This window comes from Biomphalaria glabrata, chromosome 2 (genome assembly GCF_947242115.1).
Source record: "Biomphalaria glabrata chromosome 2, xgBioGlab47.1, whole genome shotgun sequence".
Lineage (NCBI taxonomy): Eukaryota > Metazoa > Mollusca > Gastropoda > Planorbidae > Biomphalaria > Biomphalaria glabrata.
Genome location: NC_074712.1, coordinates 60,192,308 through 60,210,089, shown reverse-complemented (window position 1 = coordinate 60,210,089; position 17,782 = coordinate 60,192,308). Strand labels below are relative to the sequence as shown.

At 33.0% G+C, this 17,782-nt stretch overlaps 1 protein-coding gene across 1 annotated transcript; it reads left to right on the top strand.

Moving 5' to 3' along the window:
• The first annotated feature begins 1,961 nt into the window (after positions 1-1,961).
• LOC106062655 (biogenesis of lysosome-related organelles complex 1 subunit 2-like) lies at positions 1,962-12,738 on the top strand. The gene is made up of 5 exons (XM_013220989.2): positions 1,962-2,120; positions 7,470-7,583; positions 7,761-7,880; positions 9,492-9,596; positions 10,778-12,738. The coding sequence occupies exons 1-5, from the start codon at positions 2,027-2,029 to the stop codon at positions 10,807-10,809; spliced, it is 465 nt and encodes a 154-aa protein (XP_013076443.2). The 5' UTR covers positions 1,962-2,026; the 3' UTR covers positions 10,810-12,738.
• Positions 12,739-17,782: the final 5,044 nt, after the last annotated feature.

Genomic DNA, 17,782 nt, shown 5'->3' with positions numbered 1-17,782 from the left:
TATATATATATATTTTAGATAAATGGCAGTAATATTTTTTTCTTTTGCTTATTTGTTGTTGAATAATTGTACGCAAAGTTTCAACTTAATTCGAGAATGGGAAGTGGGAGAAATAACGCGTGAGAGATTCCACCCAGACAGACATATGGAGTTACTTGATATAAGCTTTATAACTAAGCTATCGATTAATTAGTTAAACCTGTATATAAATATATATCATAGGTCGCAAAACTATACAATAAAGCTCCATATTTCTAAAAAGACAAGATCGATTATTCGAGAACAATGACTCCAGGTCAATTGAGAGTCTTCTCTTTTTATTCATAATCATAGAATCATTTGGCGCCCTTTTTCTTCGTTTTTAAAAATATGTATAAACATCAAATGCTTACAAGAGAATTGGTACCGTCCCCAGACTACAAAAGGGATTTATTTAGAGGCATGCTAGCTTTCTCTATGCTAGTTGAAAGATTTGAAATGCGTCAAGAAATAATAATTATATTGCAAATGTAGTTTTTAGTAGCTGTGTCCAAATGGATTACTCGTAGAACGTCTGTACCAACAGCCATCACCATGAAGTTTTCTGCCTTTTGTCATGATGCCTTTCAGCCAATTCTTTACACATCTTTAATATGCAGTGACTACGTTCGCAAACTCTTTTCGTATAAAAAAGCATAAATACAAGACACATCCCTGTCAATAAATTGTACATCTTTAAAACTCTGTATCTATAACAGCAACTATAGCATTATCAGCACGTTCTCCTCAAGATAATAATTGTGAAGATTACAAAATCATTCTTCTTCTTCTTCTTCGTTCTCATTGTTATGTTGGAGTGTTCAGATGAGTAGACGATGAGTAGACCAATACATGAGATGAACTGCGCAGTGGTTTCCAAATCAGGGAGCTCTCCATATAGTTTCCTTTCTATTGGGGTGATTTGGGGCCAATGTTTTATACGGGACAAAATCATCCAATAACTAAACTATACCAATGTAACCATCCGTATGTGACTGGACATTCTATCTATAAGACTTGGGGTATTGGGATTGGCCCCTTAATAGATTCATTCGAATATATTCGCACCAACGTGAACTTTATATTTTTATAAGAAATATTTGCCTTTCTTTGAGTCCTGTGCAAGGCCCCCACCAATAACCAATAAAACAGCGGCTGCTTAGTTTGCCTATGTCTATGACTGGCCCTGTTGGTAGTAACCTGGACAACTATGGAGAAACAGATGCGGATATCAGAATCCGCATTGGTAAAGCACGAATAGCCTTCTATCAACTGAAGAGCACACAGGGATTCAGAAAAGTAAGCACCACTGCCAAGATAAGTCTCTACTACAAAAGATAATTGTTCTCTATAGAGAACCACTTCTGAACCACCGACACCACCATGAAAAAAATCCAGGCATTCACCAACACCTGACTCAGGATTTATGCAAATAACAAAGCAGCACCACTTTAAAGAATAATTCCTTCTAAACTAAAAATAATACGCACGACTTGGTTTACACACGGATATACACGTAGGACGTTAATTAACTTCTCAGAAGTGACAACCTTATAAGAGGGGATGGATATGCTGGAAGACGTAATAACGTAAGATTGATGAGCAAAAAAAAGTTAACTTAAAATTCGATCACACTATATATAGGCCTAAGGTAACAAAAATGTAGAACCAGTAATTTTTGATCTGCCTTTACTTAGAAATTATTCTCACTTTACTCATTTAATTATCCAAATTTATTTTTTTTTGGAAAATCTATTCGAGTATCACGGATTACTATTAGCCTATATAGTTTGTGAACTCGGGTCTACATGCAATAGATAAATAAAATACATTTTACTCGAAGTTTTTCCGAGGATTTGAAATACCCAGATATACGCAGAAATACTCAGCAATGGAATCTCTGTGTAATATTATTATCAAATATAAATAGGACATGAAAAACTGTTATAACTGCATAGGCAAGTGATAGCTAAGAGTGGTCGGCCTTTGTGTATATTGATCAATAGAAATGGCTGAGGCAGTTCCAGGGCCAGAGTCACAAGACAAAAGTTTGAAATCTAGATCGAGTCAAGAAACAGATCGAACGCCGGACAAAAATAAAAGTATTAAAAAATTATTGTTTATCAGTAAAGCTAATGGATCTAGATTCTAGATTTAATAAAAAGTAACGAAAAAAAAAGAGTCCCGCTTCAGCACTTCACAAGTTGAGTTCACAGTAATCACAGTTCAGACTTTGTGACTTGTTAAAGTAAAAGGGAAACTCCGATGGTTTTGACAATTTTTGATATAATATGTGTTTTGATTTACAGATAATAAATATATTCTTCTTTTTTTTTTATTTGCAATAATAACTTAGTAATTGATGTTTTTCCGACGAAATTTTCCTGCACATCCAAAACAGTCAGACTTTCACCAGGTTTCTATGTGATGTCACAAAGGTGATTTAATCTACTGACTTATTGTATAACAGGAGACCATACAGCAAAGTTTACATTCTCGTAAAAGAAATATATCTTTGTCTATGCAGTTAGATCTAGGATCTTGTAAGCAAAGAAAAAATGCGTATTAAAAGTAGATTTACATGCTTGACTAATCACGGCAGTGTGTATTTTCTCGCCAGACCACTCAACACACAACAAACGCTATCACTTGGTTGTCTTGTCATGACCGACTACACGTAGTCTCGACTAGCCTTACACTGACCAACTTGTTCGAATCATTCAGACACACGATCTATTTACTTCTTGGGATAGGGAGAGGCTTAGATGAAAATGTTACTTTTTTTTCTCGAGTTGGTTATCCTAATGCTTTTCGATCTATCTATACATGTTTATATATATAACTGTATTATAGCTCTGGACTAGTCTGGACTAGGCCGTCACTAAGCCTAACAGCCTAACAGCTACTGTAAGAATGAAGCGATACGATTGGTTAAATCAAGTTTCTCTTTCAGTATTGTTTAGGGAAGTGACGCATGAAATAACTTAAAACAAAATCTCGCAGAACCCCGTTTTTTGGGGGGCGTGAAGAATTTTCTGTCTAATTTATTAAATATAAAATTTTCTGAGCCTTTAAATAAAAAATGATATAATGTTTACTATTACAACTTTTTACGCAGAATTTAAATAAGTCAATAACTAAAATTTGAAAAACTATCGGAGTTTCCCTTTAAAGTTGTTTAATCAATTCAATCATATTTATGATATTTCATAATCATTCATCATATTATTATTAACCATAATGATAATGAATGATAATGAGTTCAATGTTTGTTCATTGTTGTGGTATGTCATTAGTTTATCATTATGACATGTCTAGTCTATGAATACTATGACTACTATGAGTATGATGTATGATCATGATGGCAATTGATGGTCTATAGACTTTAGTTTACAGGGTGTCCGCGGCCTCCTGAAATTCAAGGATGTCCTTGAATCTCCTGGAATTTCAGAAAAAATAAAAAAGTCCTGGAAATCTCCTGGAATTTTAAAATATCTCCTTGAATGTCCTGGAATTTCGCCGATCGAAAAAAAAAAAAAAGGTATTTAAAAAATTCGGCACCATTGCTGCGGCTGGGCTGTCGCGGCGGAAATAGATTCGAAATGAGCATTTCCGAGTTTGCGCAGAATGTGTATACTGCTCCTTGACAATAGATAGATCTAATCTATTTATAGATTAGTATCGTTATCAGATCGCTTTTTCACTGAGCACGTTGATTTTCATCCAAACTACGTTCCATAACTTTTTACGGGCTGGCTGTGTCAATAAGCTGACCAGTGACGCGTCTACACCGCCTTTCACCCACTTGTGAAGCGTGTTCTTGTGATTGAAGATGGCCTTGGCTCAAAGCAAGAGCATTTCACCTGGCATTATAATGATTATTTTTCTGAAGGGCTCTCCCTCACATAAAATCTTGTTGTAACAGAGTGTTTTGAGTAAATCATCTCGACTCTAGCTAGAACTAGTATCTAGATTTAGATCTAGTGAAGATACTTCACGGACCTAACTTGAAAATATCGTGAATTTTAGTCCGTTGAATGATCTCGATACATCTAATGTCTAGATTATTCTAGAAATACGCTAGATTCTTGATTTAAGCTAAATCACTAGAATATAGTGAAGATTAGCATTGAAAAGTCCGCAAATTTTAGTGACTTAAATTAGAAGATAGCTCTCACATAGCTGTTAAAAGTCCGCGAAATTAAGTGACTTAGACCTAGAGTATAGATTTACGGTAGATTAAGGGAAGATAATTGTCACACAGCCGCGAAAAATCCGCGGATTTAGTGACTTAGATCTAGAGTCTAAATTTACAGTAGATAGGTGAAGATAATTCTCACACAGCCGTGAAAAGTCGCGAATTTTAGTGTCTTAAATTTAGATCTAGACTCTAAATTTTACACTAAATCATAGAATCTAGTGAAGATAATTCACTCACAGGCGTGAAAAGTGAATTTTGTGACTTAGATCTAGAGTCTAGATCTACTGTAGATTTAAGCAAAATATCTCTCACACAGCTGTGAAAGTCCGTAAAAGTTATTTCGGTCGGTAAAAGACAGGGAAACTACATAGTTGAAAATGAAATTGTGCTTGGAAAAAAAAAACGCTCATGGGTTTAATACCTCCTCCTCTCCCCCCCCCCCCCCCCAAAAAAAAAAAATCCAAAAGCCATTATCTAGTAAGCTAATGCCAACTAAACATAAAAATAGACCTGTATGTTACAGGCTCTGTTTATGAGGAGGATTTAAGCACAGTTATTAAAACAATAAAATATTAGGCCTACATACACATAGGAACTAAAAATGTAGCCTACATTTCCACCACAGAGAAGGCAACTCTAAGAATGTTTCTTATTTAAAAAAAATGGAATAGCAAACGTTTGTAATCTTCTTTTATAAATCTTTGAAAAGAAAAATGTTTGTTTGAGGTTTTGGGATGACAGTCAAGTTGTTACTAGATTAAAAGATAACTTACATATATATATATATATATGTAATATATATATGTATATATATATATATATATGTAATATATATGTATATATATATATATATATATATATATATATATATATATATATATATATATATATACATACATAATAAGGCTTCTCTTTGACTCCAAAGATTAATGAGCAATAATAATAATCAACTTTGACAATTGTTATGTAATATTTTTGCGCGAATTTTATGTCCTGGAATTTTTAAATTTCTCCTGGAAAAGTCCTGGAAAACTCCTTGAATTTCATATTGACTTTGGTGCAGAAACCCTGAGTTTAGACTCAATTTCCCTAACTTATCAGACTAATTACTAATTTCAGATATATCCATTATTCTAGATATCCACACCATGATTAGAGCTGGGTGGACTCAGAGGCGCCAAAAGATCCAAAAATTAAAAATTCCAGTCTTCACCAGATTTCAAACTGGGGACCCCTGGTTCCAAAGCCAAATGCTTTACCTCTCAGCCACCTCATATAAATAATATATTAATATCTTGATGTCAATGATGTAGCCTAGATGATAATGACAATATTGACAAGTAGATTATCTTATATAATACAGACATTACTTCAAAAAAGAAGATGATTAGTCTTAGATACTAGAGATGTAGATCTAGTTACTAGACTACTTACTACTAGATCTTGATCTAGATAGTAGATAAAAAAAAGATCCAGATTTAAATGTTCTAGATACTAGATCTACAATTTCAGTACATCTAGATGATCATGATGGTGTATATTTCATGTAGATCTAGATGACAGTAATAATAATATATAAATTTAGATCTATGAATGATTATGAAGAACAATGATACATTAATACATCTAAATCTAAATCTTTACTAGATGATACTAGATTTAGATTTAGTAATTTACCTATGTCAAAATCTAAGAACTGTCTCTTCCTGACCTAAAAATAATGTTTGAGTGTAAGAGTGTCAGAGCCAATTATAATGTCTCCAAACATTAATGAAATGTCCTTGTACCCTAGCAAAATGATCACATCACATTTCCCTCAGCTATTCCTGCACTTCAACAAGCGCTTATATTCTGTGTATCATTTCTTCTTTGTTCTCATTTTAAATGTTGGTGGGTTCAGATCAGTAATCCTATGTTTGAGATGAGTTTGGTTTCCAGATAAGGCAGTTCTCTGTATAGCTTTTGTTTTATAGGAGGGTTTTGGGGCCAGAGTCTTGTTCATTAAGTACTTTAAATAAGTCATTGGAAAAAGATTTTTTTTTTTACATACTTAAGATGGCATCATAATAGCATAATTTTTTTTTCACACTATTTGTTACACATCTATTTTTAAGTATTTAAATGCTGGTATAACATTAAAAACTTAGCTACCTCAGTATTATGACAAGCACTTGTAACAGCTTGCACTTAAAATACTTGAAATCCTAAAAAAAAAGAAAGAAAGAAAGAATATTTTGTATCATAAACTGTTGACGTAAATAAAAAATATCCACATACCCACTATGGTTATGATTGTGTTTTTTTACAAAGCTTATATTAACTCACTCTGTCTGTCTGGTCAAAATTTTGTACACGTTATTTCTCCCACACCCAATCTCGGATCAAGATGAAATTTTGTACAATTATTTCTTTTACCTGACAACACAAGAATCAATGAAAAAAAATTAACCAATTAGTTAATTAATTATTGGAAATCAATTATTTAGTTTGGTATCTCAAACTAGGGAACGAATTAGTACTTGACTAAATTGGTGGTATAAGTTGAATTAGTCCCCTTTATATATCGCAGTCTGAGTCTTAGTGAACATGAAAAATAGAACGAGGCTATAGAAACAATAGATAACTATACAATCTTCCATGTTCATAGGCTCTCCACTACCAGAGCGGTTACCATGTTAGCTTGAGAAGCCTGAGAAGGCTTGAGCCATGAGTTTTAATTCAGATCATTCCCCCTTTTTTTATTTCTATTAAATCCTTTTTTATTGTAAGTCTAAGTCTATTACAAATTTAATTACATGACTGATTCAAACTAATTGAAACAAGTATGCTTGATATAAGCTGTGTTTTTTTTTTTAAAGTATTTTTTTATGTTTTTCTTGTTAGCATAATAAGGTAACCTAGCCATCTTATTGAGCAAGTGATTTGAAGATCACCTGTTTCTGTGACCAATGAGTGTCATAAACAAGGCATCATAAGCCCAGCCTTTACAGAGGCTTTGAGACCCCTCTATTCTGTCACCATGTTCCTCTTTTTTTTTTCTACTTAAATGTACTGATAATGTTTTAAACATAATGGTAGTAAAACATTTCAGAACAGTATGTACTAATAGAATCGGTCATGTATGACTTTTTAAGAAAAGACATGTTGATATTTTAGACTTAGTTTTATCTCAAAATAAAAGCTAATTGTTCCATAATTTAGTGAAACATATGCTTTTATATATTTATTTATATCATATTCTATAATCTAGGTGATGGGAGTGAACCTGTCAGCCAAGAAACTGCTACTCCACCTTCAGATGTTGTAGAACTTTGCAGAGAAACATTCCAGAAAACTGCAGAATATCTTCAAGGAGAATTAGATGGTAAACTATATTAGTAACCTTTCAACTTAAACTAACATTCTAATTTTAAATTAAAAAAAAACAAACTTTTAACATTGTTTTATTCACTTCACTCATCCTTAATTTCTGGCCTTGAAGACAATGCCTTGTATTTGAAATTTTGTCTCTCTTTATTTTATTATATTATTATTTTAATAGGCACGATTGAAGATTACAAACTTCTGGAGAGTATGAATAAGATTACAATGAATAAATATGCTGAGATGAAGCAGATTGCTCTTAGTGTCAGTGGAGCTCTGAATGAGTTAAATAATAAATGTAAGTATATTAATAGGTTATTTATCTATAAGTATTTTTGTCAGTTGATTTCAGTTAATTCTGCTACATCAGGGCACTATCATTGCAGTTTTAGTAACTATAAATTTACACAAAAAATGCCCTGTTACATGAAGGAAGTTGCTGTATGTCGAATGCTAAATTGAAATCTCACTCTGAATTTTATGCAGACATGAGAAATACTGTTAATTATCAATTCATTAAAACTATTTCTACCGACTAATTTAACGAAAAATGTCTTCTTGATATATAGCATGGGAAAGACATTTATATGACAATGTGCAAAACTATATTTACCAAATACATATAACTCAGCAATGAGACTTATCTTCTCTCCGGCATACAACAGTGAGCTCAAGTTTCTTGTATTACACATCATCATTTACAATTATTGATTAAATTTGTCACTTTTTTTTTTACTGTGATTTGATGCAGACATTTTTATCTTTTGCAATTTCAGCAACAATTGTAACATTTTCATAATTTCCTGTCTGTTGATATTCCACACTTGTGTTTGTATTCTCACTCAGCTTGTTTGGTTTGATTTTATGGAAATTTGGTTCAGTACAGTGAATAAGGAGGCGCGGTGGTTGAGCAGTAAAGCGCTTGGCTCCTGAACCGGAGACCGGGGTTCGAATCCTGGTGAGGACTGGGGTTTTTAATTTCAGAATCTTCGGGCACCTCTGAGTCCACCCTGCTCTAATGGGTACCTGACATTAGTTAGGAAAAAGTAAAGGCAGTTGGTTGTTGTGCTGGCCGTGGGCCACAGAAACAGATGACCTATACATCATCTGCCCTATAGACCACAAGGTCTGAAAGGGGAACTTTACTTACTTTACTTACAGTGAATAATAGTACACATTTGTTTTCGTATTAGTTTATTTATTTATTTTTCGGTGGTGCTCTGGAGTTTTTAATTAAAAAGTTACTGAAGGGAGAATTTAAAATGGTTAGTGATCAGCAATGCAATATAAGGAAATCTTGTACTAAGTTTCGGGAAATGGTATTGATTTCTCTTATGACCTGCTTTTTTTATTGTGACTTTATATTGACTTTGATGAAGCTGTTATAGTTAAAGTCATTCTTTTCTTGATAACATTCACACAACAAAACAAATTTAGAAAATGTTAAATTTTGCTCTGAAAACCTTTTTCATAGACAGAGACCTATGTTATTGATTTTTGTTTGGCTTTTTGTGCAATTATAGGTTACACTCTGGTCAGTCGACTTGGGCTCTTAATTTCCACTTTCAGATGACCAGATAAGAAAAAACAATGTCCCTTTTTTTATTTGACTTAATAGATTAATATCTAGGGGCCTGATGCTTCTATGACATGTCTCGTTTATTTAGCCTACTGATGCCAGCCATTACTAAACTTTGTATAAATACGCCTTTATAAATTATGGTAGAAACCAGAAGTACCATACAAGAACAGGAATAGTAGGATGCAGCTTAGTGCAATAAAACTAAGTTGTACTGCTGAGTCCATTTTTTTAAAAATTAATTAGTTAAATTAAGTTTAACATATAACAATTAGTTATCAAATTCTTTTTTTCCATTTCATTTCCTTCTGTTTTACTTCTCTTCCCTAGACAATCAGCTGCAGCCATATTTAGAACAAATTGACCAGATAGAAGAGAGCGTAGCTGCATTAGAGCAAGTAGCTTATAACTTAGATCAGTATTCCAAAAAACTAGGTAAGAGGAAAATTATTTAAATAAAATCTCTAGATATTTTTAATCTTTAGAACTCTTTATACTTTATTTTTCTGTCAATTTGTGCAATGTAAAATAGAAACCTAACTCCACTATGTTTTTCATGGGATACATATGTGTTTCTTTTTGTGCCCTTTTTTTGTTTGTTTTTTGTCTTTGGTGTTACAATAAGTTTCCCTTTTCAGTAAAAACTATTTGAAGGTCATCTTTGGGAAGATCTTTTATGGAAATTCAAACAACATTTAACAGTTATAATCTCACCAATGCTATTTTAAAATTAGCAGTTTATTTCATCACATCATATTAGAGACCTTTTGAACCACCAGTTTTCAAATGCACAGTGCAAATGCAATATAAACATAAATTAATGTAAGAAAAAAAAACTAAATTGCTTAAAGACTATACAATATCAATTTAGTATATGTTATAAAAATATTTTTTTTCTTAAATGATATGATTTTAGTATATTTTATAAAAAAAAAAATTTTCTCAGATGATATGTTTTTTTTTGTTAGTCTAATGCTTGATATATAATTTTGTTTGAGTCTGTTGCTGAAATTTAAGTAACTAAAGTAAGTTATTCAGTTAAGTGTCATTTCTTTGGAAGACTAGTAATTCATGGATGTCAGGTGCATCTGACCCTAAGTTCAATAGTTCAGGAGTGTGCCAAAAGAAAACACAGTAATTCTTTTTTTAACAATGAAAACATTGAAAAAAAAGCACAATAAATATTTTTAAACAATGAAAGTTAATTTAAAACTAAGACGACACATTAGGATTTCCATCACAATCTATGCCATCGCATCCTATCATCTACTCAATCCCATCGTTATTTATATTTATGCATTTAATACCAGTACATCCTTTTTTCCCATGGATAAGAAAATTTATATTTATGTAACCGGTATTTATTTCTTTTATTTATGTTTTGTTTCTTTGGTCTTGTGGAAAAATTGTTTAACCAGTCAAGAAAAGTGAATGTTTGCCTATTGACTTATCAAATTCTTTTTATTATATTGTGTTTATAAAACCAACTTTTTCCTAAATTTTTTTTTTCTGTTGAAATATTTTGATTTCTTTGATTTCGTATTAAATTTTTTCATAATTTCTAGTATAAATCACAGCCTAAATTCAGTTTTGTTTTTTTGTTGTTTTTTTTGCAGAAAATAAATTTAAGGCACTGGAGAGACGGTAGAAAGAATTTGGACTTGAAATTGCAATTCTAGATTAAATAAACTTGCATGTTGGGTAAACTTTCAGCGACTTTCCAATTTGTCATTGCAATTCCTTTGTAATATAAGTGTTGAAAGCCTATTTCATTATTTAAAAAAAATCATGATCTTGATTGGTTCACAAAATCATGTGATCATTTTTTAAATTAATTTTTCTTGTATGTAAAAATGGATGGTTGATTTGTGTGCAATGGAATTCATTGCTTTTGATTTAAGCTTTCTGTAATTCTTGTTCCTAGATATAAAATTTTAAAATATAATTTTAAGCTTTGATAAGTTAATTTATTTATTATAGAAAGTACTTGCTCTGCAATAAATGTCAGGTATGCATTGTAGATTATTGACATGCAATATGTGAAACCACATGTTTTTTATCTTGTGCTTTGCAATAGAGGATTGGAAGCTCTGAATCCCTCACTCAAACAGTTTGCTAATGATGGATTTTACATAAAGGATGACCTCAAATTGTGAACAGAAATCTTCATCTGGAATTCAAACTCAGCACCATTGAGTTGCAGCCAAGTGCTTTACCATTAAGCCAACTGGCCCATGTTTTTATGGGATGATAATAATGATATTAGACTTTGTGATACAGTTTGCACTGATGTAACTCAAAGCTATATTTGTATAATGTAAAGTGTTCTATCCTAAGTACAAATTTCCAAACAAGGAAATATGTAGGGCAGGACAAAGTTTAAATGGCAATAGGAAATTACACTCCAGAGGTTAATTGTCAAGAACAGCAGGTTTACTGGCAAGAACACATAGACACAGATTCTGCAAAGGTCAAAGTTGAATAGCTGTTCAATGTAGGGCACTGACTAGATTACTAACACAAAAGGTTTCAAGATTCTCTCACAGAATGTGGAACACAAACTTCTAAATGGCAAAAAAAAAATCAGTTCAAGATTGATCCTGTTGGTATAGATTTGTAGTTGTTAGCAAGTCTGGTTTTGAAGTCAAGTATAATCACAGAGATGCAAAAACAAAGGCAAAGAGTTTTACTGGATTGTACGCCATATCAATCTCTGTGTGCATAGAAAAACAGTGTCCATCTTAGATCATGTAAAGCTTTAAACTGTGTCCATCTTAGATCATGTAATAGCTTTAAACAGTGTCCATCTTAGATCACGTAATAGCTTTAAGCTGTGTTCATCTTAGATCATGTAATAGTTTCAAAGAGTGCTCAAACCATATTGTGACCTCAAATTAATTTTTACAGAATGTAATCTAAAAGATGAGATTTTCAGTCTTCTATATCTTAAACTGAAAACAAAAATTGTATTTGAATGTACAAACTTGAAGGTTTTCTTCTTGGGATATTTTTTTTATCTCCATTTTATTGTCTGAGACATTTTTTCTACATTCAGCTGTTGTACTTGTCATTAATAAAATACAAACTTGCTAAGCTATTAGACCTACATCTAAGTAATTAGTAAGTAATTAGTAGTTTTATCAAGCATACATTGAATTAATACCAAAGCTTAAAGGATTGAAAAAAGCTAAATAGCCAGATTTATTTTGAAAGAAATAATTAAGAAAAAAAAATGTAAAGGATTTTTTTGTGTGTGTTCTTTTTAATCTAATCTTGTTAATTTTTTGACCGCAAGGGAAATGGAGAATTTATTCTGTATTGATTATAAAAAAATAATCCAAAATAACATGACAGAAAATAGGTTTCACTGCTGTTAATTTTTAGTTGACAAAAATAAAAAAAGAGTTTGTCCAGATTCAGTGAACTTGTGAATTTTTATACAAGAGACATTTTCTTGTTCAATTTGTGATTTCTTTTTTTTTTTTCAATGGTTTAATTTTTTGTATGCAAGCTATTTAAGTTTGTACTCAATTCTGTTCTTTATATATTGTTTGTAGATACATTATCATCAAATCTATTTTGGGTGTTGACTCTTTTTTTTTTTTTTTTTTTTCTTTTCTTTAAAACCTGATTTTACTTTTTAAAAATTAGTTTAAATCTTTTACCCATCCGAGGTGAGACGAAATAAACGAAATAAATTATGAACATGAAAATTATAAATATATATGTATACGGCCTCCTTCAGTCACAAAGAGGCAATGGATCATCTCGTTGAAATGGGATGAATGCCTGGGCATTAGCTGAGGTCGAAACGATGCTGCCCAAGCTGTTTTTTCCTCAGGGTTGACTCCCGAAGCCTTTCCCATGTTTGGGCATAGCTGTAACTCCTGCAAGGAGGCAGAGGTTTGAATTCAGAGCTTTCCTTCTACTAGGTGGGGGTGGCCAGCCATGGCTAACGAGCTTACCTGCCCGAAGCTTACTGGTTTATGCGCCATTTTCTCGCCTTCGCCCCTTCTCCTGTTAGTGAAACAGTTCCGCCGGACTCAATATCTGAGCCACACATGAAGGCCAGGGATTGAAGTGGTTGTCAGAGGCTATTTGAGAGGCATGCCATTAGGAAGCATTTTTATAGGTAATGACAAGCTTGCGGAAATATATAAACAATAACTACTAATGAACGACAACTCCTCCTTTAGGCAACTTATAGAGCTATTATTTTGATTTTAATAACTAATGAATGTTACATTTTAAAAATAGGGAAAATTTTTAAAACCCATCTCCCCCGAGAAAAAATCTTGTCTTGATTAAGCGAATGTATAAATCTACAGCACTTTATAATATAACAAGAAAATAAAACTAAAGTGCTATTTAACTTTCGTTAGGCCAATATTAGAATATGCATCCTCTTTTTTTTTTTGACCCCTCAACTCATGACATGAAGAATCTAAAACAAATACAAAATAGAGCAGTGAGGTTTATAACAATTTGATTAGAGTTTAGAGTAACACCTTTTGTAAAATCACTAAATTTAGAGACACTTTAGGACAGAATACTAAAAAGTAAAGTAGCTATAACACATGAATCACTAAACCAAAACTTACAAATAGAAAAACAAAACTTCATGAAACACTCAGACACAAGGATAGAGGCACATTTCTTATTCCATACGCTGGAACAAATTCGTACAAGTGCTCCTTCTTCTTTAGCGCCATTAGAGAATGAAATGGGTTGCCAGGTAACTAACGACTTAGCAGAGTTTCAGTCATTGACTGTATGACTAGATTGACACATGAAATGCGTAGGACGTAATTATCTTCCTTCTTGAAGTAAGGTCTGCAATAGATGAGATATTCTAATGATATGAGCCAACCATTTTCAAGAGGGGAGAGTACAAATGAATACCGGTATATTGATCTTTAAAATGAAGACAACAGAAAGATACATCTTTCTTGAAAAATAGATTACCCCAGAATTAGTGATGTCGAGATAGCCTATTGTGACGTCAAGGGTACACGCCTCTTAGGGGGGGGGGGGGTAAGTTTGATGATTACGTTGATTGAATTCCCTCCCCACCTCCCTCCCTAACGCCACCCAACTAGTGTACTTCTCTGGAGACTTCTCATGCCACATGGTCAACCTCGGCTTGTTGTGAGATTTTCCGATCGAATCGTATCAATCTATCGATCATTTAATGCACTATCGATGTATGTCGGAAATCGGAGGCAGTTTCCGTATGGATGATGTCCTCTGGTGGTTACGTAGCGGGAGATAATTGCAGGAACGGTTGTAATATTTTATTCAGAAACGAGTTGTCTGTTCCAAACTTATTTCAAGCAGGTTATTAAAATCTTTTAAAGCGAGACAATGTGAATAACTAAAGGCCTTATGATAATAATAATAATAATAATCTTTATTGTCCGTAAGGAAATTTGTCTTACAATTTGTGCATTACACCAAACAAAACATTGTAACTAGAAAAAAAAAACAAAATGTACATTCACACCAGACTCACTCATAATTTACATACCCAAAGTTTATATCTAATTGTTCTTATTTAATGACTTCATTGCCAGGGCAACAGAAGAGCGTTTGTGCCTGTTTGTGTTTGCCATCGGTGTCTTGTATCTCTCTTGTGATGGTAAAATTACACAATCCTGACCCAACGGGTGATTTTTTATTTCTAGAATCTTGTTAGCTTTTTTATAGATGTTTGTATCCAACAGATGCCAAAATGGGATTTGTTTTTTTTTCCAATGACTTTACCAGCGGCATTGAGGATTCTATTAAGTTTATTTTTATTTTTAATGCTCAGATTGCCACACCAGGCAGTCATATTAAAACTTAAAATATTGCAGATGTGAGCGTGATAAAAGATAGCCAAGGCCTTTTCACTAACATTAAACGAGGACAGTTTTCTCAGTAATCGTAATCTTTGCTGCCCTTTTTTGCAGATATAATCAGTATTTGCAGTAAAATTTAGTTTATTGTCTAGGATAGTACCAAGGTATTTAAAATTTCGAACTATTTCAATAGTCTCTCCAGCTAAAGAAACAATATCATTTTCTTTTATCAATTTTATCAATTATCATTTCTTTGTTTTTTTTAACAGTTAATAATAAAATGTCTCATTATTGGCGTTTTTCTTTTGTTCCATATTTGCATACCATCCATCTCAGTGGCGCTGCAGCCCATGGAGGGCTCTGGCCTGCTCCAACACACCCCTCCATTCAGATCTCTCCTGAGTCTTTCGTCTCCACGCCCGAATCCCAAGCTGTTGTAGATCTGCCTCCACATCATCAATCCATCGCATTCGGTGTCTGCCTTTTGGTTTTTGCCTGTATACAATTTTCGCTCCTCTGTTCTCTGACATTCTTTCAAGCTGACCTGTCCAATGTAGTCTGTTTTTTTTATTTGTCACTTCTGTGGGTCTTCATACAATTGATATATCTCAAGGTTAGTGCGTGTCCTCCACCCTGTTTCACCATAGATTTTCCTAAGAATTTTTCTTTCCCAAGTATTTATTAGATTTTCGGTTGTCTTTGTCAGTGTCTAGGTCTTACTTGCATACATTGCTGCTGGTCTTCCATATTTACACACACCTGTTATTATTAGTAGGATAGGGTCTAGTTTTTATTTTAAGTGTTCTTCCATCGCTTTTAATTGCCCATTACACTGACTAGTGAAATTTGCAAAAAAAAAAAAGTCTTTTTTGAGTGTCACCAGCGAATGCCAACCAAATCTTTCAAAACTGCATTTTTTTTTTAAAGAGGTCCGAACAAGACACTGGCATCAAAACAACAGCCCTTTGGAGAACTGTATGATTTGGAAATTACTGCGAAGTTAATCTCAGATGTAGCACTAGTCATCTGATACTAAGAAGAATCACTAATTAGAAGCGAGATCCTATGGGTCTTTTCTCAAGCATAATGCATCACACCGTTTTATCTCAAGCTATAACTTGTTTTTTTTGTACAGTTAGTTCATTATCGTTTTTGATATTTTCAGCTAAACACGTCGATTGGCGACACGGTTTATGGGCTACACTGTTGACTGTCTCGTTGAGAAAGAAAGACGTCTTCCCACTACATTTAAATCAACCTCTAACTTGCAATGGTTCATTATGGATCTAGTTTATTTAATTACTACTACGCTGCCTTCGTAAATGGGACGTTTCCAATTACCTTTTTAAAATTCTTCTCTAACTAAAGTAACTTTCTTTTTTTTTTGGAACAGGGTACAAAGGATCGCTTCCTAAAATATAGAAACTTGACATTACTTTAGCGTTTTTATAAAAAAACACACAATATTTTCATATTATCCTCATTTGTAGATGCATAAGGACAGTGGCGTCACTAGGGGGTGCGGGGTGCGGTACGCACCGGGTGACACCGACCCTAGAGACGCCACTGCATAAGGAGCTTTTTTTTGTATCGATTTGGTATCGACGGGGGATGGGAGCGGGCAGGGTTTGAACGACAAACCAGCGCGCAAACCGCACGACCAGGCAGTCGTCCTGGCTGTGTAGCATCCGCTTCAGACTGTCGATATGCTGGTCCCGAGTTCAAACTCCCCGAAAACGTTTCGCCTTTTTAAATGTTGTGATGGAAATCTCGTAGATCTACTTTTATTCCTTTATATCTTATATTCTTTATGCAAATTGTCGTAACTAATTATTTGTTAATTCTTTTTTGGGCATGGGCTACAGAATTGCCCTTGGTTCATAATATAATCCTTTGCATACAACTTACAAACAGTCATAGAATAGACAATAATAGAAATCTTCGTCACATCCTCTTTAACTCTTAATCTTACCTACAGTCTAAAATGATAGGCCTATTTCTGATGAAATAGCCCAAAGGGTAAAACTAAACAGAGGCCCAACACTGAGCGAATAGAATTCAAACATTATAAGTTTAAAGATGGATAGATAATGGACCTAACCCTAACAGTGAGTTCGTCTGTCACTTTGATTGATATGTTGTTATGGATTGCTCGATTCATCGCTCATTGTTCTCGTCAGAGGCATAGATCAAGATCTATAGCTGATGTATCAGACAAATGGTTTGACATTTCGTTTCGTTTCTTTGTTTTCTTCCATACATTTTAATTGCTTTAAAAAAAAAAGAAATATACTTGAAGTATTTCAACGCCATAAACTGTAGTTTAAATAAAGTACAAATGAAGAAAATACCATGGGCTAAACAAAAAAAAAAACAAAACAACTTGGAATATAGCGGGCAGGGTATGAACCCTCCCACCAGTAGTCCACAAACGAGATTGGACCATAGCGCTCTGAGCATGCTATAAGCATGAAAGTAGGTCTATATAAAAGCTATAATTTTATTATATATGTTTTTAAAAATAATGTCTTAATGAAGAATGTTTGGCCCCTACATGAATTTTTTTTTTGTGTAGGCCTAATTATTATGTCATTAACATCATAATCTTGTCTGGGTTCTAAGATTGTCCAAAAACAAAGGGAAAATAGATAGAAAATAAAGCTTGAAACAATTATTTGTTAACCCAAAAATAGTTTAATACCATAGACTTATATATTATATATATATATATATATATATATATATATATATATATATATATATATATATATATATATATAT

Bases quoted from the DNA above. Each gene is read 5' to 3' on its own strand.
- LOC106062655 (XM_013220989.2), top strand. From the start codon at position 2,027: ATGGCTGAGGCAGTTCCAGGGCCAGAGTCACAAGACAAAAGTTTGAAA. The intron at 2,121-7,469 runs GTATTAAAAAAT...TCTATAATCTAG, and splicing joins AACGCCGGACAAAAATAAAA to GTGATGGGAGTGAACCTGTC. The intron at 7,881-9,491 runs GTAAGTATATTA...TCTCTTCCCTAG, and splicing joins GAATGAGTTAAATAATAAAT to ACAATCAGCTGCAGCCATAT.